Source organism: Arvicola amphibius, chromosome 7 (assembly GCF_903992535.2).
Source record: "Arvicola amphibius chromosome 7, mArvAmp1.2, whole genome shotgun sequence".
NCBI lineage: Eukaryota > Metazoa > Chordata > Mammalia > Rodentia > Cricetidae > Arvicola > Arvicola amphibius.
In genome coordinates, this window is record NC_052053.1 from 8,362,617 (window position 1) to 8,387,781 (window position 25,165).

Here is a 25,165-nt window from a genome sequence, read left to right on the forward strand (position 1 = left end):
GAGGCAGTTTTAGGAAACACCACTAAGTACAGGTGAGACCCATTTTAAATCATACTGTAAGCTCCACCAAGGGAGGAGAACCAAAGTCTTTGAGGAAGCCAATAGGATTCTAATTAGGTCCTAATTCAAATTAAATTTAGACGTGAAAGAAGGTGCACAGATAAAAGGACATGAGCTTGAATGAAGAAAAACAACAGTTCATGACAAGTGGAAGGTTTGCCAATTGCGAGGCAAACCATCTAAGATTTCACACAGGAGTTCAAAATGGAGGAGCGAGCGCGCAGAGCGAAGCGAAGCTCTGGCTGGTGTAGGGAATTAGTGGGAACGAGAGTCCACTCTAGCGAGTGCCAGCTGCGAACATGACACGTGGACTCAGACGCAAGAAGAACGTTAGGATAATTAAAACAGAGTGGAAATTCTGAGTTTGCCTCCGTGTTCTCAGAAGCAGCTTTGGGTTTAATGGTGAATTAGCCATTATAAGAAATGCTTTGCTGAGGGGAAATAACACCAAAATTGGTGCCTCTTAACAAAATATAAAATGTCACTAACCTTGTTATCAGAGTCTAAAATAGCACTTAAATTCAGTTGGTGAGAATCTAAGAATAAAACTCTGACAATAAAATATATGTGATTTTCTAATTCACTAGGAAGCCCCCCTACAGAGATTTAGTTTTTAAACATACAGGCATTTATAGAGTCATGTACGTGCAGGAACTTAGGAATGCTAATGCAAGCTCCCTACAAAAACTTCTGTGTACCCAGGGAGGAAAAACAAAACCTGAAGAATTCAAAACACAGCTTGCCCGCCCCCACTTTTGGAATGGATAAATTTTTTTTTTAGCCAAGTTTTTTATTTCTGCCCTTAGCAAGGTAGATGATTAATATGTAACCATGTATCATATGGAATTGCTTGACTTTAGAAAAGGAAAATGATTTGCATAGGATCCATTTACATAATAATGCAAATAAGCTTTTGTTCTCTGTGAAATCTGAACCGTGCTAAGGAGTGGGCACGAGTCAGGGATGTGCTGTATGGCCTCGTGTGCCACTCAAAAACAGTACTTCGTGGTACCACCCGGCCCAGGCAGAAACGCCAAACATCTGTTACTTCCTAATCAAGTTTTAACACTGATGACAGGTAACCAAATAAAATTCAGCATTGCCAAATGCTAGGGCACACTGGAGGTCAGATGGAGGAAGGATGGTTTACTATCTGGACACAGGACGGGAACTTAAAGAGCAGCCTGGACGCAGAGACCTTAGAGTACCATCCCTTAGCCCTCTTGCCCTTCAGATCCATCACACAGTAACTCGTTCAACAAAGGAAAATGGGTTTTTCCTTACTCATCTTCTTCTATCAGCTGAATCAATGTTCAGACCGAGAAAGTGAATCCGTCCCAGGATTCTAACGATCTGTCCTTCACATACACCTAGGAGCACACATTTTAAAAAAATGGTTTATTGTACATCTTTGCATTTTCTTAAGGCATGAACAATGTAAAGATGGGATGGGTTTCCAGAAGCATCACGTCTATTTTGACCACACCTTATCGAAAAACACTTCGGGTCTGACCTAACCGACCGCTCCGGCCCAGGAGCTCTAAGGTAGGGGTGACGCTTTTATCCAGCAGACCAAATGTGTAGCAGTATGTCATTTTACACTCCCCGATCCGCGTGAAGCACCGGTTACAGTGTGTTCTTCCTGACCAGCTCTTCCGCCTTTGGATCTTATACTCCCTTCTTTCAGTCTGCTTTCCGAGCAGGGCATGGGTTTTCTTTTCTTTTCTTTTTTAATTGTGTTTTATTTTTTAAGGAATATGGTTGCAGCAAAACAGAAAGGATCCAAAAGTGGTTAGGAGCCTTGTCTAATGCACTTTTGAAAATCCATTATAAAGATGAATAGAAAAGCAAATGGGAGGTTTTCAGTCGACCCAGACACCACGCGCAGCTATAAGAAACGTAATTGTGCATAGTTATTGATTCATCCGGAGTGTGGTACGTTAGCTACCTCTATGTCTCCAGTTTACCACAGCACAGGGCTGTCTACTTTGCTAAACCCAGGGTCCTTCCGAAGCTCCCAGTAGGTGTCGTTAGAAACCCAGGCTTCTCTTTGATTTGCATCAATTACTTTTCTGTGGAAATATGAAAACCAGCGTTAGACACAAATCACATGAAGGTCAGAACTTTCTCATATAAATATATATATATGCATATATAATATATACAGTACAGTATATAATATAGTTAGTGTGCTATCTGCCAACAATTGATAAGCTAGCAATGTCTGGCCAGAAATAAAGAAACTGTTGTCATTAAATGATAGAAATGAAAGCAAGAAAAAAAAGACAAAGGGCAGGAACTAATTACCTCAGGGTAAGGGGAGACAGCATGGAGGCCCAAACATGGCTCTGTAAGTACTGTAAGGAAGAGCTTCCTCCCAGGAACTATATAAATCTAAGTTACATAAATCTTTAGATTCAATATCAGAAGTTGCAAAATCCTTCATGACACCCATGTCTGAAGGTCACACAGCAGACCTGAAGGTCACACTGCAGTCCTGAAGGGCACACTGCAGCCCTGAAGAAGCCCTGAAGGTCACACTGCAGCCCTGAAGGTCACACTGTAGCCTTGAAGGGCACACTGCAGCCCTGATGAAGCCCTGAAGGTCACACTGCAGCCCTGAAGGTCACACTGCAGCCCTGAAGGTCACACTGCAGCCCTGAAGGGCACACTGCAGCCCTGAAGGGCACACTGCAGCTCTGAAGGGCACACTGCAGCTCTGAAGGGCACACTGGAGCCCTGAAGGGCACACTGCAGCCCTGATGAAGCCCTGAAAAGCACACTGCAGCCCTGAATGCACATTGCAGCCCTGGAGGGCACACTGCAGCCCTGAAGGGCACACTGAAGACCTGAAGGTCACACTGCAGCCTTGAAGGACACACTGCAGCCCTGAAGGGCACACTGCAGACCTCTGAAGGGCACACTGAAGCCCTGAAGGGCACACTGCAGACTTCTGAATGGCAAGTCTGCACTTCCACCACAGGATGACCATGAGATGACAGCTCTAATGGGGAGGGTGTTGCCCTGAGCTTTTCTGCGCATGCTCAGGAGGATGACAGATTTGACAGCTCTGGAAACTACAGAGTCATCTCCATGATGCTTATATAATCCTTTAAACAATCCTGTAGTAATCCTCTTTGATCATGGCACAGTGGGGCTAAATATGAGCAGAAACAAGCTCTGTGTGACAGAAATAAAATTAAATCCTAATGAAGTCACAGTGCCCTTGGGGTAGAATCCCAACCACTGCTGCCTGAGGAGAGGGAACACAGTTCTGCCACTCCAAAGGGTCCCGATAAAAGAACAATGCCCTTTGGTGAGCTTCTCTGTATCTCACTGCCCAGAGAGAAGACTCACTGAGAAGAACTACCCATTACAGGCAACTAACTTTTACACATGCAAAATCCGATTCAGCATTTCCCTGTCTAGCGCAGTTACCCAAATCAGTTTAAGTCCTTGGATGTGCTGCAACCCTCTTTTTCTCATGGTCTGTGGCAAATTTTAGTAAAACATGAACTTGCTGTGGGAACGGCTGACTTACTTAAAAAATTTTGGTATATGTTCAAGGTTGTTTTCCTCCATGTACCGTCTTCGGGATCTTTGGAGTTCCTCAACTCTTAGTTTCTCTGCAGCTGCGGCTTCTAAGTTTCCCTCTTCCAAAAATCTAAGAAGAGTACAGTTGATATTCCAATGTTAGCATCTTTTAGAAGAAAAATTACCTGCTGGCTGCTGAGAATATGACATCCTGAACAGTGTTGACATTACTGCTGCCCCTTCACCCTGTCCCAGGCTATATGTCCTCAGTCTGTCCATCAATTAATATAGTTTCTGTACGTGTGGATTGAATCACTATATTCAGGACCACAGTGGTATGATAAGGGGGCAGGTGAGTGGTTTGGCACTGAACACGTCTCTGTGTTGACTGGAGCGCTACAACTTCAGATTGTTTTCTGGAGAATAACAGTCCAGGGTAAGAGCCACATGAAGTCACAGGCTGGGTTCTTTGTGCGTCTTAGTGCCAAATGTGTTTGTTCAAGGCTGTGGGTGCTGGATGGTGACCGGCTGTTCTCTATTCGGAGACAGACTGAGAGACAAGGAACTTTCCTCTTTTACTGGGGAACATCAGGTATGAAAAGGAAGGTATCCTGAGACGCAGCTGAGAAGGTGAACACGGACCCAACGATGATCTGTGAATGTTTACATGTGTGGCTGGCATGTAGCATGTGGACGTGAGCTTGCCAAACACACACAAGGCCCTCGGTTGGATTGCCACCAGCAGACACACACACACACACACACACACACACACACACACACACACACGTAGACCTTTACATTTCAAAACAAGAGCAAAGGAGAGTGGGCATATACAATATATGTTAATTGATGAAATTAAATGTCAATCAGTGAGACACACGTTCTGGGAGTACCATAAACTGCAATTTTTAGTGGAGAATCATATGTAGAATAGAATGAAGTGAAAGTCATACCAAAACATTTTAGGAGGGGAAAAAAAAACCTCCACACATACATGGGAAACAGAACCACTGTGTGATGGAACGCAGGTGATATAGAGAAATTTAGGAGAAAGGAATTCTGTAGAAGTGGACATCATGATCACATAAAAAGAACAAAAATTGAGTTCAGTAGTTTGAGTACAATTCCACAGCCTCTGGGACTAAGGTATAGGACTAAGTTTCAGTCAGGTCACCTCCAGGTATTCCTGTCACTCAAAGGACACTCCATGTTACAGGGCAGTGCGTGTAAAGAGGTCAAAGCCACAGGGAGAGGCATGATTCGCTAGTAACCAGCTGCGTGTTCAGACATTTGGTAACTGTACCGAAGTTCCCTGCCACTGTCCAATCAGTTTCTGTTACAACGACCCTACAAACGCCATTTTGCCCAGGGTAAGAAACTCTGGTATTTCTGCGTGAATACAGGGATGAAAGAATGCATGAAGAGCAAACAAGCGATGGAGAGAAGATTCCCAGTGACCTCTGACACCCATGTTGTCATCTAGGATGGAGCAAAAGCCCTGCGGCAACGCTGACCTTTGATCTGGCCGGAATCGCGCATCCGTGGGAGGAAGGAGGTCCTTCAACACAGGATCCAACTCGTTGAGCTCCACAGCGAACCTCGTGAAGCCGTAGTAAAGCTCATAGTTGGTTGGCAGGGAACCTGGAGAGAGGCCGAGAGCAGCTCTGAGTGTGGGAGGCAGGCAGCAAGGGAAGGAGCCCACTGCACTCATCAGGAAGAGCCCAGCTTCCAAATGGGCTTGTACTCACAAACGCAATGCCATGATTTCCTTCCAAGTAATTGAACTGTTGCTAATTTTCTAGGTGAGAAAGTTTATGTTGACGGTCAGAATTGAGAGATTAACACATTTAATAAAACCCTGCCTTTAAATAAAACCTTGCATTACATTAATAGTCTTTGTTGGCTGAACACAGATTTTTCTTTTTCTTTTCTTTTTTTTTTTTTTTTTTTTGGTTTTTCGAGACAGGGTTTCTCTGTGGCTTTGGAGCCTGTCCTGGAACTAGCTCTTGTAGACCAGGCTGGTCTCGAACTCACAGAGATCCGCCTGCCTCTGCCTCCCGAGTGCTGGGATTAAAGGCGTGCGCCACCACCGCCCGGCGGAACACAGATTTTTCCTCTCACATACTCAATTAGGTAACTAAAGACCAGGTGAGTTAATACAAACGTTGAAATTTCACAAAAAGCCCCTCTCATGGACTTCCTCATTAAAAAGGTGCAGATGGAAATTTTATTAGTAGTTGTTTAAAACATTTAAAAATTATTATTTTTGTTGGTTTTTTTGTGTGTGTGAGTGTGTTTGTGTGTGTGTGTGTGTGTGAGAGAGAGAGAGAGAGTGAGAGAGAGAGAGGAGAGAGGAGAGAAACACCTATACACCTATGCTTGGCTTTTTTCTTTGGCTCAGTTTTGTCTGTTATTATCAAATCTTATTTTTTATTTGTGTGTCTCAGTGAAATATGATGTGTATGTGTGTGGGTACTCAGATTCCAGAAGAGAATGTGGGAACCCTTGAGGTTGGAGATGCAGACAGTACAGGCAGTTGTGAGCAACCCCCCATGGATACTGGGGATGATCCCAGTCCTCTGGAGAAGCAGCAAGTACTCTTAACCGCCTAGCCATCTCTCCAGCCCCGGTGATTTCTTTTACTACTGTGTGGATTTCAGGGGTTGAACTCAGTCTTGGCAGGAGGGACCTTTAGAACCTTTTAATTTTATTCCAACTTACAATTTGTGCAAACACACACACACACACATTGTGAGCTATAGCAAGTGTGCAGAGGTCAGAGGACAAAAGACAATTTGTAGGACTCAAACTGTTAGGTTTGGGGGCGAGCACCTTTAACCTGCTGCTATCTTGCCAGCCCTGAGAGCTATCCATCTATCCGTTGAGGCATCCATCGATCTATCAATCCATCCATCGATCCATCCATCGATCCATCCATCGATCCATCGATCCATCCATCCATCCATCCATCCATCCATCCATACATCCATCCATCCACCGGCTGGCCCACCCACCAACCCAACCCCTCCAGCAACCCACCCGCCCATCCTACTTTCCCGTTCACCCTTCTTTTTCCTAACAGCTCACCTTGCTGTCCAGGCTCGTCTTGAACTCCTGAGTTGTAGCAACCCTCCTATTTCAGGGTGCCAAGTGCGAGGACCACAGACATGCACCATGGCCCCAGGCAGTGGTAAGACTTGGTACCCAGAGCCTCACTTATGCTAGGAAGTACCCCACCACTGCTTTACACCCCAACCTCATATTTGTGCTTATCAGTGCATTCTAAGGTGGAATCTGTGTTGGCATTGCTTACTGAAGTATTCCAGCCTCCTGGAGCAAGGCTGGTGCACGGCCAGTACTCGGTAAGTAGTTACTAACAACAGATGAACTAACCACTCTACCTGCAGGAATTTTCGTTTGTTCTGGTTTTTCTTTTCTTTTTTCTTTCTTTCTTTTTTTTTTTTTTTTTGAGACAGGGTTTCTCTGTGTAGCCCTGGCTGTCCTGAAACTCACAGAGATCCACCTGCCCCTGCTTCTTGAGGGCTGGGATTAAAGGTGTGCGCCCCCACACCTGGCACCAACAGGAAATTTATAAACACTTAAAACAGTGTCCTTAGAAAACCAACAACTATTTTTATTTATTTATTTATTTTTGGTTTTTTGAGACAGGGTTTCCCTGTAGTTTCTAGAGCCTATCCTGGAACTAGCTCTTGTAGACCAGGCTGGCCTCGAACTCAGAGATCCGCCTGCCTCTGCCTCTCGAGTGCTGGGATTAAAGGCGTGCGCCACCACCGCCCGGCCCAACAACTATTTTTAAAAGTTAGAGAGCACCTAACAAATTCCAATAGAAATAGATGTCACATGGAGAATTTTTTGGCCACTTATACTTTAATTTTCACTATGTGCTAATGTAGTGCCTGGCTGTGCTGATGTCTTTCGTGAAGAGCCAGCATGTGGCAGCTTTTCTGCTTACGTAAAAAAGCTCACTTACTGTGGCAAGTTACTGAATTTAGGGTTACAAATACTATATTTCCTTTGTTTTATTTAAAAAGTAAACAAGATGAACAAGGTCTTGCTTAGGTGTTTCAATTATTTAAACTCTTTGTTCAGAACACCTAGCATTTGCATGTATGTATGCATTATGTTTAAATCAATTTCCCATGGCAGATTTGAACAGGCCAGTGTACTGCATGACAATGATTTGGTCCATTTGTTAATTGCCAAGTATCAAATGGTGGATTTTACATATAATTTATATTTGTTGGGTGTAAATATAACTGTGAGGGCCTTGAGCATTTACATTTTAGATTTCACTATCAAAAGGAAATGCAAGGCAAATGCATGGTCCGCCCCTCTGTTCCCTCCCTTCCGTTGCCCCCGCCTCCTGACCCAGAAGCTCAGGCCGGCTCACCTGGTCTCCAGATGCACTTTGCAGAGGGGGCCACCCCGCAGTAGAGTCCTTCATGCCACTTCCCAAAGAGCCGGTGCACCACCTTCCCTTCCTGGTCTATCACCACGCCCTGGACTTCATTCACGTTCGAGTTCCAATAATTCACCTGGGAAACAAGCAACCCCCAGCGCTTCAGTCACACCAACCTGCCCTTTCCATGTGCAAACCGTTCTTTCCCTTGGAACGCAGCTCGGCGTATTGCACGCTCAGGGAAGGTGGCTTTTCTTGCTTTTCTATCTCGGTAGCGTCTCACTAACGTAGTTTAAGTTGGCATGGAACTTCCCCGGTAGCCCAGGTTGGCACAAAACTCTCAGTCCTGCTACCTCAGAGTCACACGTGCTGGGATTAGTGGAGTGCCACAGTAACTGGTTAGATTAATTTCTAAGCAGGGGGTAGTCTGAGCACTGGTTTACCACGGGCAAGGCCCTGGATTTGATTCCTAGTACCAAAACACACACACACACACACACACACACACACACACAAACACACACACACACACAAACTTCTGCTCCATGCCACAGCATAATAGCATGTCAATCTCTAGCTCCAGGCTAATTGTTAGCTGAAGAACCCAATATTAACTCACAGGCTAGTGATTTTTGTCTTCAGATACTCTCCCCTGGCTCATGGATCTTAATGAACTTCAGCTGGACATGATATCAAAAGAATTGGCAAACGCTGTAAGGTAGTTAAACAAACACAGTGTGTGTGTTGTATTTCTCCTTCAGACCAGCGTTATTCGGGGAAACGGTGCTCCAAGGACATTTCTATCCATAACCTTTTCTCTAGTAAACAAAAGCAGTGCTTTCTCCTGGCCCAGTCTGGATTGCTACAGAGCAGGGTTAGATGAGTTTGGAGGGACTGTGGCTACCACCTCCACGGCTCTGCTCAATGTTTTCAAGAACTGACACCTGGATTAGAATCAGAACCCTAATATGACCACATACATGTATTTATATTGTAATCAGGCATTAATAGATACGACAAAACTCAGTATAGGAATGAAATGTGTTCTAGAATTTTACTTAGTGTCCTTATTGGCTATGTAAAAACAAGACTCCTTAAAAATAAACTTATTTCTCCTTTGACATGGTATTTCTGACCTCCACAAATCCAGAAGTTTAGATTCCTCAAGCAATTGTGCTTCCTTCTCTAAAATGCCCTAAGACATGACACAGGGCAGATCTCCTTCAATTTCTTCCTTGGGAAGCATTCTGTGCAGTCCTTCCTCTCCTGTTCTATGGCGCTTCTTACCTTGACAAACGTGAGTTTGCAGAGGCAAACACTGCTTTTGGTATTTCTAATGGTCACTTCGCCATAATGCTCGATCCATCTTCTCCCACTGAGGATGTTGTGTATACACGTGGTGACTTTGTTCCACACATAGTAATCTCCATACCTACAGAGGACACAGCACTGATCAAAAGCAGCAGACACAGATATATTACTGTGCCTACAAGTGAGAATAATTTTTGGGTAAAACTTTCTTTCCCCTCACTTCCCCTCATTCCTTAAAAACTACTGTGCAGTTATAAATATGCATGACATGACCCCTTTACTTAAGGAATAATGATGTGTTCTCTGTGGACCTAAAGCTGCTAAGTTCAACAATGCCTCTTTCGTGCTCCTCTGGGGCTAAGAGTATGCTAGGGGCATAGTGACATGTAAGCAAATACTCAAAACAGTCATGTATCATGAAGGTTACTATCTACAAATGAGCAAAGCATCACGAGGACAGAAGAGGGGGTCATCCTTAGCTTTGCAGTAATATGGAGTGATTATCAAGCAAGAGACACCAGACGAGGCTTGTGGTTTGTAGTGTGGAGGTGGGCACTGTGTAGGGGGGGGATGTAGCTATAAGACACAAGGGCCAGGAGAACCTGGTGTCTGGAGTTTTGCCAATGGTGTGCTCCAGATCATGAGGAGGGCAGGGAAGGCACTTAGTGACCTTCCAAAGGGTCTACGTTTACTGGCAGGTGATGAGAGTATTTGTGGGCAGATTGGAGGAAAGAAGCTTAATCAGATACACATTTGGGAATGATTACTTTCGGAATGCTCTTATAGTACATCGTCATAATAAAAGTTAAGAAGACGGAGCCATTCTTTAGGAGAAAGACAAGAAGGCGAACAAGTGTATCTATGGCACAAATCCAGTGTATATTCTGGGGAATGAGGTACAGAATTTCTGCCAAGCACTGGGATGGCACAAGCACAAATCAGATGGAAGCGTATGCATTATGTATATTTTCAAGTACAATTATATTTCACAATGAAATAAAATACTTCTCAGGCCCAGCTGGTATGATATGGGTATTAGAGACACCAGGGAAGATGATATCTGCATGACTTTTCACTTATGGGATGTTTATCTCTTTCATCTTGCCTTTCCCCATACCCAATTCATCAGCTGGCTGAATATGCACATGTGCGCATGCGTGTACGCGCGTGTGTGTGCGTGTGCGTGTGCGTGTGTGTGTGAGTGTGTGTGTGTGCATACGTGTGGAGGGTAGCCTTAGGTTTTGGTCTTTGCCTTCTGCTAAAAGACAGGCTCACTCTGCTGTTTCTCCGCTGCATACTGCAGGGTGGCTGGCCTCTGTTTTCTGAGAAGTCTCCCGTCTCCACCTCCTATCTTCCCACAGCAGCGCTGGATCACAGACACTCATTCTAGGTATATGGCTTCTGGGGATTCGAACTCATGTCCTCCCATTTGTGCTGAAGTGCTTTTATATACCAAGCCATCTCCTAGCTCCCCACCCCAGCACATCCCACCATCCAAATAGATGAAACCCAAATCAACCAGACAAGCAAAAACCAACAAAATCCTATCTTTGTCCTCAACAGAAACCAAACAATTTAAAAATATTTATAGTCTATCTCTTCTAAATCTTTTTATATAGACTACGGTATAAAAGGATTCCATCATTACCTTTTTCTAAATAACTTAGGAACTTAAAATAGATCCTTTATCTAAGCAAGATGGATATACAGGTGAAGTTATAAACAGGATAGAAAAGAAACGGAGCTTGCTAACAACAATGCAGATTACTATGTTGGCAAGAACATGGCAGCTCTGGGCTGATCAGAAGGAGGCCAGGACAGAAGCAGGAAGCTGCTGCACACAGGCTAAGGTTATTCGTCCTTGTGGGAGTCCATACTGAAAAAAATTATGCTGAAGGTAACAGAGATTTTGGGCATCCAAGGAAATGGATCCTTTGAACCTTCCCAGGCACCCATTTGTTCTGGGAGAGCAGCAGCCTGAGAGGAGAGGAGGGCAACCTACTTTGGAAGCGTAACATTCAGGGTTCCAACCGGCAGGATCTCCATCGACTTCCCCCAGAACTTATTTTTCCATCTGATATCTAAATAGGATAACGAGAGGAAAAACATACAACGCTCCACGTCTGATCGGTTCTGTGAAAACTAATAGTGGTATAGTATTTTACAAAGTATTTTTTTTGCAATTCTAACAGATACTGTCTGCTATCTAACATCACAAGGACCTGAGGACAGCCAAGGTGACAAGACTGTGATTCTTCCCAGACTCATTGCTTATTCCTCCACAATCATGTTCTCTGTGTGCTTCCATTTATTCCAGAAGCCAGGATAAAATATGTACATGTGGGAGGCACTCATATATGCATATGAATAGAGACCCTATGGTGCTTTAATCCCCAGACAATAATAAACACTAAGTTTCGACTATGTGATAAAAATAGTCACCATATATATCAAGCCCGAAGTATATGTAAAAGTAACTGTGGTGTGGTAAATACCACTGACTTACAACACATCTCCCCTGTGTGAAGGAGAAATTGGGATTAAAAGACAAAAAAGTAAACTAAAATCTTTACAGAGAGAGCGAAGATTTATGAGCACATGGGATGAACTTAATGAACACATCACTACACTGGCTACGCTATAGCCCGAGGTCCAGCACTTTCTAACACATCCCAGCACTGGCTAAGATACAGCCCGAAGCCCAGCACTTTCTCTTATTCAGTGGCTTTATGTATTTCACTTGGAGTCTCAGATTTGCCTGCAAATCTCTAATAAGCACCTGGTCCCACCTGTATAAACTAAGGGAGCTTAGGGTTATTTTCATACAACTTCTGACTTAGGGTATAACCAAGAATTAATTTATTTTCTTATTTTGCCATAAAGTTCAGTTACAATATCTGTCATTGTGTGCTCTCAAGTTCAGGTAATGCTTCCTATGAGCAACGAAGCACCTTCCACATGCAAAAAAACTATTTGACACTTAATAGCTAAGCCAGCAAATGCATTCTTTTTTCCTGAGTCGGGGGTGGGGTGGTTGAAGCTTTATTTTAGGTAAGACTGCAAAATTGTACCCCAACGATGGACCTTAATTAGGAGAGGCTTCATTGCAAAGCCTGAACTCCGAAGAGTCAAAAGACCATGAATCACCTTAGTGTTTAAACTGTTACCGCTTGGGGGAAGGGCTGTTCCAGATCATCGATGTGTGACACCACAGTTTGCAGAAGCTCCTGTCCTTATATAAACAGTGCAAGATATTTGCATATAAAAGACTCATAGCTCTCACACACTTGAAATTATCTCTGGATTATTTGTGAGAACTAACACAGTGTCAATCCTAAGGAAATGGTTGTCTATTGTTATTCTTGGGGAATCAAAGAAAACTAGTCTGTATCCGTTCCATATAGATAGTTTTTCTGAGTGTTGCTCATCTCGGCTGACCCTGCACATGCTCCTGGATGTGCGGGGTTGACAGATGTCTAGACAGATGTGCCAGGGAGCATTCCTTTGGGATTAAAATCTCTGCACATGCTCCAAGAGTAAGAGGGCAACAGACACCAGCACCACAGTACAGAGGCCCACAAGGCACAGTGAGGTAAGCACAGAGCTGATATTCCACAGGCCCAGCATCTCACTTCTAAGACAACATGACTTCATATTAAACTGGAAAATTTAATTTCTCAAGATGATCCCTGCCAACATTGACTAATAGTCTCTGAGTTCTCAAGACAGAAATCAAACTGAGCAGAGTGTGCTTTTTGTAGCTAGAAACTGTCCACAGGTCTTATACATTTGACTTTCAATTGTAATTGAAATACAAACCTTGCCAGAACACAAAGTTCTTCGATTCACAGTGACAGGCAGAAACGGGTGGGTGATGGCTAACCTGGAGAGAAGGGGGAGGGGGGACACAATGATGCTAGTATTCCAACTTCTTTAAATGATATTTTTTTTTTTTGTTTTGAGACAGGGTCTCATGTAGCTCAGGCTGGCTTCAAACTTACAGCATTGCTAAGACTGGCCTTGAACACCTTCCTGATCCCGCTGCCTCCACCCAGTGCTGTGGTCACAAGCGTGCACCACTACACCTAGATCATCGACAATACTGTTTTAAAAAAATAAAATCACTCCTCCCCCCAGTGAAAACTAGAGTACCAAGTTCTAATAATAAATTCATCTCAAATCCTAGGTAAACACAGAGATCTTACATACACAGTATGGGTGAGGATGCAGTTGAATGACATGATTTTTCTCTTATCTGGTAAGACAGCCTGATCCAAACGCACAGTTATTAACGTTTTCCTCCTCACCAAACCATCCCCTTAACGTGGACGGCAACCTCGCTTACTTGTTCTGAGAAGAACCGGAACCCCTTGTCTTCTCGTATGCACTCGTAGGTCTCCCCCAGGACGGGGTTGAACGGTTTGCTTCCTGCTCTGAAGTAGGTGGAGCAGTACCCTGAGACGGCAAACGCAGCAACGAGAACCTGTGAAGGCATCGAGAGAGTAGCGCGATGCGGGAGTCACTCGGGTCCTTGTCTCTACCCCTACAGACTGCACACACTCCGTGTTGAGGGGGCCGAACTGACGCCATGCGTGTTTTCAGCTACTTGAATCTTCATGAATACACAGGATAAGTCAAACCACCCTCGTGAGAAGTGTCCGGCATCTGAGTCAAGCACCCTTTGCTCGTGTGTCCACCCAATTTCCTGACTATCACAGATTGATGTCAAAGGTTCTGGAAGCCAGTCTGTGAGCCGTGTCCTGGGCACACCCTTAGCCCCACAGGTGGGAAGGTGTGGCTGCTGGTGCTGGATAGAGCAGAGGTCAAGATTTTCCAGCCTTAGGAGTAGAGGACAAAGTACCAACAGCAAAAGTTGCTTTCTTAGAACTAGGTTCCTGAATGGATGGGTTCCCCTGCCCGACAGGACTAGCTGACAGATCAAAGCTGAGCATGCTTTACCCTCAAAGGAGGTTTTAATCTCTTTGCTAACATTTAGGGAACACTGTGGGCCAGCCGGTGTCCCCAATCTGCAACTCAAGGTCAACATGAATCTATCCCAGGAAGCTATGAATGACTCCATACGGCAATGCCAAGGGCTGAGACCTCTGTGGGAGTCTAGGTCATGAAAAAACTCACACGAGTAGCTTCCAATAAGAGGATCTAGAATTTTCTGGCCATGCTTGGTTCTGCACACAGACCAAACCTTCTCTAATACCTACGCCATAAGAACGTGATACAAACAGAAAAGCTGTCCACACGATGGCTGTGGCCTCGCTCAGTCCTGCCCTTCCTCACCATCCTCTCGTAGGGGTCGTCGGTCTCCGAGGCCTTGTCCAGGAGTTCGCTATACTCCAGTTCTTCACAGAGGTGCTGCAGAGTGTTGAGTGGCTCGTTGAGCTCCACGGGCATGGAGACCTTTGACAGGTCTTTGCCAATGTTGTTCCTCAGGATATTCCACAGGTTAATGTTACTGGTGTCAGGGCAAGGAGCAGGCAGGCACGTGCGGCGGCCGTTCCTGAAGGCACCTCCTGTGAGCTCCCCATTCAGGACTGGGAGAGGAAGAAGGACAGTGAGTGATGTGTCCCCTCTCTGGTTCATAAAATCTGAGTGGAAAGGAGAGCCCTTCATAGAATTCTGACTGTAATAATCTAATCACAGCCTCCTTAATACATAGGATCATTTCTATATGAAGTTGAGAACAACAAGCAAAACATCAGAGTACGCCGGGCGGTGGTGGCGCACGCCTTTAATCCCAGCACTTGGGAGGCAGAGGCAGGCGGATCTCTGAGTTCGAGGCCAGCATGGTCTACAAGAGCTAGTTCCAGGACAGGCTCTAGAAACTACAGGGAAACCCTGTCTCGAAAAACCAAAAAACAAAACAAAACAAAACAAAAAACATCAGAGTACGTTTTAAACAAAGTTTTAAATATACTCAAATATATAAAAAGCGTGCTCTCTCTCTCTCTCTTTCTCCCTCCCCCTTCCTCCCTCTCTCCCTTTCTCTGTGTGTGTGCATGCATATTTTAATGAGAGGGACTTGACATTTGGGTCTGAACAAGATGTACATCTTCTCTACTTAACCACATACCTCACAGATGCTACAACATTATGACAGATTATGCAACAGAAAAGCTATCCATAACTAACCGAAGGGGGACCATTGGTGAACAGAAGAAGGGAATGCCTGGCTAGTAATTCACCAGGGTTGTAATCTGGCATGCAGAGAGAACAACCCGGACGCTCAAACGAGGCGATGCATACTTTGCCGAGAAATACTGTCGGCGACACTGGCGTTGTCTTCAGATATGTTGTCGCTCACGTCGCTGACGTAGGACTCATCATCAGAGGCCTGAGGAAGGAAGGACAGACAGGTGGTGAGGACGCCCCTCGGGATTCCTGCCTTGAAAACTCAGATCATCCAATGGTTGGAAGTAACACAGTCTTGTTGAAATGAGAAGCAGACGTCACCCTGAAAACATATTCAAGGGATACTTGAGTGTCTTCTACAGGGAGTTAGGGAGGAACCTGTTTTGATGTCTCTCCTCAGCTAGGCTGGGGGAGACAAGAATGCTTAATTAAGAAAAACACAGTAACATATACATAATAGGAGGCCTGTGACTCTACCCCGAGGACTCCAGATAGGCTGCCCAGAGCAGGATTATTGAGTGGAAGGTGTGGAGGTATCTGAGAGAGAGAGAGAGAGAGAATAGGAGTTGCCCAGTCATTATAAGAGGGAGAGGCACAGGAAGAAGAGAGAGGCAAAAGGAAGAACCATTAGGGAAACATTTACCCAAGGACTGCTGGGAAGTAAACAGTGGCATAGTGTAGGGAGACAAGAGAGGGCACAGCAGCGATGATAGGCTTTTCATGCCGACCTGAAGGGTCATTAAAACCCAACAAACTGCAAGGGAATGTGCATAGAGTCAAGACTTGGTTTTCCAGAAGATGCCTACAGCTCTCTTTAGGGAGGTGAATGAGAAGATGCTACACAGATGTAGGGAAATGCTGTAGGACAATGGTCTTGTATCCTGTAAAGATTTGCCACTTGTATTGGTTTAATAAAATGCCGATTGGCCAGGAGCCAGGCAGGAAGTATAAGTGGGGCAACCAGAACAGGAGAATTCTGGGAAGAGGAAAGGCTCAGTCTGCAGTCGTCACTCAGACACAGAGGAAGCAAGATGAGAATGCCTCACTGATAAAAGGTACCAAGCCATGTGGCTAATGAAGACAAGAATTATGGGTTAATGTAAGATATAGAGTTAATAAGAAGCCTGAGCTAATAGGTCAACCCTATTTATGCATTTGTTACTGACTCTTGATGGGCAGTGTAAGTCAGCTTTTCCCAAGGAGCAAGGACAGCAACTGCCTCCGCATCTCCTGCCCCACCTCACTTCCCAGCCCACAAACTGCATCTTTCATTTCTTCACCACCTATGCACTCTCTTCTTTCTCTCCCATCGCTCCACCAGCTACTTTCTCACTTCCTATGGCACCCTGCTGGGAGTGGATGAGCTGTTGTCTGGGCCCTTTATGTACTGTTGCCTAGGTGCTACCTGGTATCCAGCATCTGTTTCTTGATGATCCCAGTCACTGTGCTTGCTGGGTGTGAGTGCTGTTCTCTTGCTATCCCTCACAGCTTCCTCTCATCATAGTGGCCCTCTCTGGGTTCCACCTCACCAGGCCAGAGGAGAGATGCTTATTCCTGGGAGAGATCAGGGCTTGGGCCCAGGCTACAGCTGCTGCTGCTGAGAACACTGAGCATGGCTGTCAGGCTGCACTGGTTACCAGGGAGCGCCATCGCCATCTTGATTCTCCTCACCTTTTTTTTTTTTTTTTAAGCTTTATGTCAGCATTTTGTTACTGAAAAGTTTTAAATTTGAATATAGTAAAAACTATTAGGACTAAGGGCATAGCTAAGTGATAGACAGCTAACCTAGCATGTGCAAGGCCCTGGGCTTGATCTCCTGCGCCGTGAAAAATGGCTTAAGCTATTTCTAATTTCTAATATTTCTAGATTTACTGACGATTTTTAAATTAGGGTTGAGGGGCTGAGCTGTCGGTAGAGAGCTTGCTGTACAAATATAAAGACCTGAGATCAGATTCTCAGAACCCATGGAACAACTGGGTGTCGTGAATGTGCCCAAAGTCACAGCAGCGGAGGAGAGGAGACAATAGACCCAGAGCTGGCCAGCCAGCTTAGCCGAACCAATGAGCACCAGGGCTCAGGGAGATATGTGTCTCAAAATGAGATGGAGAGAAACTGAAAAAGATACCGGACGCTGACCTCTGACTTCTACCCACGCATGCGCATGCACACAAACACACACACCCAGAGGCATATGCATACACATATGCATACACAGACACACACACTTAAGTAAATAAAAGAGAGGGTTGAAAAGAGTTCATGTGGCTCTGTTTCCTGAGTTTGTTTCCCCACGGTAAACCCCGGCCGAAGGACTGCACACTTGGGGCAGAACAACAGGGGGTTTTGCTTTTGCATGTGAAGTCTACAAACACGGCAATTTAAGAATATTTTTTTTCCTGATTTATAATCTCCCTCTGTGCTTGGTCTCCACGGTTCTCACCGTGAAGAGAGGTAGTGGGAACACCGTCAAGCTCAGTAAAGCTGAGCTCTTTAGCCTGAAAGGGAAAAGGGCAAGTCAATCTCTTCCACCCAATGCCTCCAGAAGAAGCTGATCTCACTGATTACAGACGAGGAAACCAGTGCCTACCAGAACTGCACATCTATCACGAGCATGCTTACTGTTAGCATTAGTTAAAGAAACAGCCATGTGGAAGCATGCTCTTCCTCTCTGGTGTCTGAGCTCTCCCAAACTGGGCCACAAATGGTACACTGTCGCCAGTGCAGAATTCCGAGGGGACAGGGGACATGGTCAGAGGTGTGCAAGTCCTCAGTGTGTGGAGCAATAACTGGGGCTGGGCGACCCTGCGGTGTTATCAAGGTCGGTCTTCTTCCCCGTGAGCTAAAAGTGCTGGGGTCGAATATTTTTGTTTTGAACTTTAAGGTTCAAAAATAGTTCAGGAATTATTTTCTAAATGGGACTCGGCATGTCCCTGTAGATACAAATTCTAAAGCAGACACTAGGCTGGTTGATCACTCTGGAAAGAAGTAGGCCATCTTCAAACACCATTGATGTAGCTTCTAGTAGATAGTTTTCTTAAAAGGAGCTGAGGACTCATTAAGTAAATGCACTGGTAGAGACCACATCCCTAGTCAGGGAAATTTGGATATGGGCACTTCCCAGAAGTGGGGAAATGGATTGGAAAAAAAAAAAAAAACTCTTCCCTTCATGACATTAGTAAATACTTATTGAGTGCCAGTTCTGAATTCACTAGACTATTCCAAAGACCAAGTGGTAAAGTCTCCACCTTCATGGAACCTGTATTCTAGAGGGGGAAACACACAACAAACAAATGGAATCGATGGGGCATAGTGTTGGGGAGTGGTAACTGGGAGGGAAACACAAACAAGGCCTACCGAAGGCTGGGGGTGGGGAGAGGGAACCGGCAGCACCGTGCTGAGGTGGGGTCAGCCTTCCCTGAAGGTGTCTACTGAGGAAGGATTAGGCTGAATGCGGGGAGAAGATGACAGACATATTTCTGGAAGAAATGCTCCTGCCAGCATAGACAGCGAGGGCAAAGGCCCCGTCTCCACTGGCAGCTGCGGTATAGAACACACAACTTGCACAGACCCTGCAGCTGTGATGGGAATTCATACACCAATCCTTGCCTTGCTAGGTGGGCTTTCCAAGTGTGTCAGCGTAAAGGCTTGGGAAGTCTCTGACGGGGTTCTCGAGACTAAGGCAGATGAGGTGGACCTAGGAGCCATACCTTGACTAAGGAGGAGGGACAGCCCTGAGAGACTCACAGTGACCATCATTTGAGTTTATTTCCTGGCTAACTCCTGAGTGTTGTGACACAGGAAAAAGATAGGACTAAAAGCTACTCTTTGTGAAAACCTCTAAAACACAGGGCACAAGGATAGGTACGCAGTCTGGTTCTTTCCAGTGTGGGTCATACAAAAGACTACCTCTCTTAGTTACTATATGGTTTCTTTAGCAAACTGATAACTTCAGGAATCCTTTGGCTATTGGAAGGATCTATAACAAAAAGAGACAAGAGGCTGCACCTGAGTACAGAGATCAGATTACTAACATTTTTGTGTGGCAACTGAGTTGTTATCCTAAGAATACTGGGGCTTGGGACATGATTAGATTTGCCTTGGAGAAATATTAAGTTACCCAATCGAAAAGATTTCTAATTCTCTCATTCTTTCTGTATTACCGCATGGTCCCTGCAATGAACTCTGCTAACAATGGCTGGGTTACTTTGTCACATGTATGAATTTTTGATTATTTCCCTTTATTCATCCAATTTTAGAGCCCTGAGTCACAGCCCAGAAGCAGCGTGAAGTGCTCAGGAAACGGGAAGTACCATGGTAGCTTACACGCTTCTGCCCTGCTATAAGGTGAGCTTTGTCCTGTGACAAAAACAAACACCTATAACAGCCCAGAAACACAGAGGCTGGCAGTCTTTGCCCAGACTCACAGTTGCAGGCAAATGAGATGGACGCACCCAGGACCCTTACCTCGTTCTCTGATGAACTTGCAGACAGAAGCACCTCTTGGGCATCGAAGAACTCGGACACAGATTCTGACATGGAGAGGCGGCTCTCATTGGCCACTTGCTGTGACAGAGGGAGGTTGACGTGGATTTGCTCACTGGCCTTTAGGAGAGAGGGAGAGAGAGAGAGAGAGAGAGAGAGAGAGAGAGAGAGAGAGAGAGAGAGAGAGAGAGAGAGAGAGAGAGAGAGAGAGAGGAGAGGGAGCATATGACAGAATCAGGCTTTTCCTCCTATTAGCACTGCTAGTCCTCCAAGTTTGTTAGATTTCTAGAGAATTCCAGACTGTCCATTAACACTAGTGGCCAAGCTCCAGTTGCCACCATATATGATGCCACTACTGTGTCTAGAGACGCCCAAAGGCAGTATTAAAAGATGGTGATGTTACAATTTGATTTCAAGTCCATGCTCTGTTGGTAGCAAATGGAATTTAACAGGTGATACCTCTATTAAAAATATGAGTTGACTGTGGTCTTAGGTCCGTCATTACTAGTCATAGTTTAAGCCAGCGCGGTTCTCAACATTCCAAATGCTGCGACCCTTTAACACAGCTCCTCACGTGTGGTGATCCCCACCATAACATTATTTTCATTGCTACTTCATAACTATAATTTTGCTACTGTTATGAATTGTAACGTAGATACCTGATGTGAGGTGCAGGATATCTGATGGGCGACCCCCAAATGGCTCACGACCTGAACCGTTGGTTTAAGCAGTACATTAAACCTCAAGAAGTATTCACAGAAACTTCTCGAGACAACTAAGATCACGGTGATGTATAAGACTAATTTCTGAAATAGGATATATATATAATTTGATTTCCAATCAAATCATAGATTTTAAACTAATTAAACATGTCTAGACTACTGAATGTAATTTCAAGTAAAATACTGTTTATGTGTGCTTAGGCACAAACGACTACTTTCAAGGAAGATAAATTGAATTAGAACTAATTTTAAGAATATTGTATATATTCTAATTCACTTTTCAGGGTGAAGACTCCAATTAAAAATTATTAAGTAATTTCAAAATCACATTTATTCATTGGGTGTACTATGGGGCACACACACACATACATGGGTGTAGGGGGCTGGTTCAGAGATCAAATTACAGTGCTCTGTTCTCTCTACCACCATGGGGTTCCCTGGAGACTGTACTCAGGTCATCAGACTTGGTGGCAAGCGGATTGACTCGCTGGATCACCTTGCTGGATCTAAATATTTTTTTTCAGTGATAAGACTTAGAACTATTACTAGATTCTGAGCAACCGACTGGATCTAAATGTGACTGGAGCCCAGTGGGACCCTAAGCATGAATGGAGACAGTGGACAACCTAAGTCAATGGTGGGATGCCTTGGGGTAGTGCAAGCAGAATGCCTGAGTCTGATTTATGGTAAAATTCACAGCAAAATATATGGTTTGGGTGCAAATAAGACCTTAGCATTAATTCAAGCTCTCATTTTGTTAGACGTATTGCCATATACACAGCTTTAATTTCTCACGATTAATAAAGCAGTAACTTTACAAAATCTTAGACACATGTTAGCCTACATTCTAAATATTTTTCTATTTTCATGTCATTTCTTCATTATAAAAAAATAGGACAACCTATTCTATGTAGAGGTCGTTGAGAATGACGTGAACTGGTTAGGGCAGTACCCAGCACATAGCGGGGACTCGTCACCTGTTAGCCATACCAAGGCCCTCCAGACGCTAGGAAAGCACCCTACCACACTGCCAGTCCCTGCTGGCTTTGGATATAACTTCTTTCCTAGATAACTTCTTTCAAAGAAACCTTTAAGCAGTTTTTATTTAACAATTTGTCCAGCTGAAACTATTTTCATCATTTCATCAGACATTTGGTGCTAATAAACATGTTAAAAAAAAGGGAACAAAACACAGATGCAGAAAATAAACAAGCTGGAATAGATATATAAATTAAATATTTGGTGACATCAGGTGAAGATAGAAATAAATGAAAAGAGACAGCGATCACCAGGAAATCATGATGTCAAGTGCACACATATATTTTAATTCAAAGACTACTGAGCTGTCTGCAACACGAGTATTTATGGAGAAGATATTATTAATGGAAAACAACGGTTTAAAATAAGCAAAAATATGTAGTAATTCAGATGTTATAAAATAGATGTTCTATAACTGTTCCTAAATGAGCCTTACCTCGTCAGGGCTAGGGATAATATTTACACTGACAACCTGATCACAGATGACAGACTCTGAGTGTATTCTGTTCAGCCGACTCCTGAGCTCAGCATTCTGGTTGAGTGCCTTAAAGTAACAAAAACTGCAATTGTAACTGCAAATTAATAGGCAAGTGTTACAAGCAAATACAAGGGACCACTTGAGACAACAACATTGGAGAGGCCCTAGCTCACACTTTACCATGCGCTGGACCATATCAGTTAAGAAGGAAATAAATGGCTCCGAGTTATGCCGCTAACTTTCTGTAATATAAGAGCACTACTTAAGTAGGTTAGGGAACTGAAGTATTTAATGGGCTTCATAAAAATGATACATGGATTTTTCTCCTCCATAGAGGCAGACTTATTACATCCAAGACCAGTCTACCACCACATATATATTACCTTGTGCAATTTGGGATGAAAGTTATTGATTCCTTCCTAGTTTTCTTTTGTTCTACTCTTTAAAGTTCAGGATTCGTTTCAGAGACAGGTCATCATCTCAAAAATACTTGGATAATCAATGAGCTGGCTTTAGAGTGTATTATTATCTTTCAGAATGATTGAAAGAAATGGAGGGCTTTGTTTCTTCAGGCTCTCCTAACTAACCCTCTTGGCAGAACAGTCGAACACACAGAGGTAACTTCGAATGTGCTTTTGCTGGGTAGCACGGACACGGACAACCATAAGAACGTAAGTCCAACAGCAAACCAACTCCGATTTCCAGTACATCCAGCGCTTTGAACAGCAGGAATAAGCATCGCCAAACACCATTTACACAGTCTAGCACATGCAGTGAGTGTACCTAATACAAGAACAGAACAGCTTCACATAAGCGTGCCCCTTACAGGACCGCCTGGGCACAAAGCGTGGGGAGCCTTCCGCACTTCACACCGATGGGTGGAAACGCGATCGTTTCTGTCTCAGGATTCGGCTCACTAGAATTTTCAGGTATAATGTGTGTGTGTGGGGACAAGGCCTGTGCAAAGAAGGGGCAATCTCTTCCTTCCCGTTAAAAATGGGAATTCTGAAATGGACACGGATGTTTTAGAGTAGACGCTCTATGCCAGGGCTCACTAAAGGGTGTCTACCCTGGGGAATGTGCATTCTGCTTCATGTAGAGTATCAACAGATGTGGAGACTCATATCAATGGATATGGTACACCAATGTAAGCCCAAGTAGAATTCGATAATTGTAATTCAACCCATCCAAACACTCTGTAAACATGAGGGACAAAATTTGGCCCCCACACTGGGCAAGGCGTACACGAATCAGAGTAAAGACTACCTTGCCTTTCCTCGCCTTTCCCAAGCCTAGTTCCTACCTTAAATGCCAGTTTTGCATTTTGAGGGCAGAATCACTTAGAGCTTTTGTTTTAAAGCCTTTAAGACTATTGGCATGATATACAGCGACACATCGGATCTGGTGTGACAAGAATCTGGTGACTGAAGGTGGATACTGATTCAACAGCACTCATGTGTGGAGAGGGAGAAAATGCCCGGTTATCTAGGAAACCATGGACATACTAGGAAGGAGATGTGTGTACGTAAAAAATGGTGGCTTTAGGCTCATCCTTTGTGGCGAGCTCACTTGTTCATTCAGGTATCCCCTTTGCCCATAAGTACACAGAGTTATTGAAGTGTTCGGGCCAAACCTACTTAGCCACACTTAGTAAGTGGGAGGGCTTTGGCAAGGCATGGGGTGAACCAGTCTTGACCGGAGGTATTCACATAAATCCCAACCAGCCATTCTTTTTCAGATGACCCCACCTGCTGACACTGGCATGGTGTTCACGAATCAACCTTCAGGAAGGGGTAAGCAAAGCCCTTGTTCAGGGAGGGAATGTTAAACTCTTTCCCCCATTTACAAGGAATACTGCAAACCACTCCCTCTGGGGATTTAAAAAACATTAAAGACCTCACTTAAACGCTCTTCTTGGCCAATGTGCATTAAATGTGATCTGCCTACAGACACATGGAAGGCATCCAAGGAAACCTGTAAGTATTAATACGGTAGGAAATGAGCGAAAAGAGTTCTTTTTTGTTTAAATGTGAAGACAACCTTTTCTTTTTCTGGCAATTACACAATGGGAAAAATTCTAGGAGCGACAAGATGAGGATTCCTGGACTTCCGGACGTAGTGTCCACCTGAGACACAGACGCTGTTGGGAGTCTGCATTCCCTCCTTCCCCTTACTTTCTCTTTTGAGACATGGCCTCACTAAATAGCCCATGCCAGCACTTGGAACTCTCCTGCCTCCGCCTCCTGAATACCTGGGATTACAGACGTGCGCTAACACGTCAGGGCTAAGGGCTGTGCTTTCTTTAGTTACAAAGTCACTGCTGTGACGGGTGACTTCCGAAGCCCTTTTCAAATTTGAATAAAATGCCAACTTGAAATCGTGCACAGTGCTTCTAGGGTACCATTTTGAAGAACAACAGCACAGCCGCAGGGGTGTAAGATAATCCCAGTCAGATGGTTTTCTGGGATTTACATCGGGAGTACCGGAATGGGAGCTTCCTATACTTCTAAGGGCCGGCCCTGGACAGAAAGAGCACTGGCTGCCTAACAGGAAAAATCATGGCATTTTCCCAGTATGTGCTGTTTACTTTGAGATTTATTGGGATGGTCTGGAGACAGATGTTTTTCACCCACATCTTTAATTTTCCTAGTGTTAAAACTCTGTTTTCTCCTCAGTTGGGTAGCAAACAGGTATTATGGTCACCAAAGAAAAATCTTAAGTGTGTTCCTTACTGAGATGAAGAAGAAACAGTCTTCATTTTGTTTTTTTTTTTTTTTTTACTTTTAAGCTTTTCAAACTTCAAGAGTAAGTTCTCTGAAATTATTGCTAATACTTAAGATCAAGGATATGTGCTATACATGGAGAATAATTATAATTTGCTGACAATATGTTGACACTGTATGAAAGATAAAAGCTTGGATTTTACTTTTATGGGCAGCACAACATCTTACTACTTCAAAATTTCAAGGT

At 44.2% G+C, this 25,165-nt stretch overlaps 1 protein-coding gene across 4 annotated transcripts in view; it reads right to left on the reverse strand.

Annotated features, from left to right (window-relative positions):
* Nucleotides 1-292: 292 nt before the first annotated feature.
* Osbpl6 (oxysterol binding protein like 6) overlaps nt 293-25,165 on the reverse strand; it is a 164,848-nt gene continuing 139,975 nt past the window's right edge. For all 4 annotated transcript variants that reach the window (XM_038337309.1, XM_038337308.1, XM_038337306.1 and 1 more), the window contains 12 exons: nt 22,154-22,261; nt 19,940-20,077; nt 15,590-15,677; nt 14,624-14,877; nt 13,674-13,811; nt 13,148-13,211; nt 11,331-11,409; nt 9,305-9,449; nt 8,009-8,153; nt 5,112-5,238; nt 3,602-3,724; nt 293-2,132 (listed from right to left, as the gene is read on the reverse strand). In XM_038337309.1, coding sequence (XP_038193237.1) covers nt 2,024-2,132; nt 3,602-3,724; nt 5,112-5,238; nt 8,009-8,153; nt 9,305-9,449; nt 11,331-11,409; nt 13,148-13,211; nt 13,674-13,811; nt 14,624-14,877; nt 15,590-15,677; nt 19,940-20,077; nt 22,154-22,261 — 1,518 coding nt within the window. In that variant the 3' untranslated portion in view covers nt 293-2,023. The remainder of the gene's footprint in view (nt 2,133-3,601; nt 3,725-5,111; nt 5,239-8,008; nt 8,154-9,304; nt 9,450-11,330; nt 11,410-13,147; nt 13,212-13,673; nt 13,812-14,623; nt 14,878-15,589; nt 15,678-19,939; nt 20,078-22,153; nt 22,262-25,165) is intronic.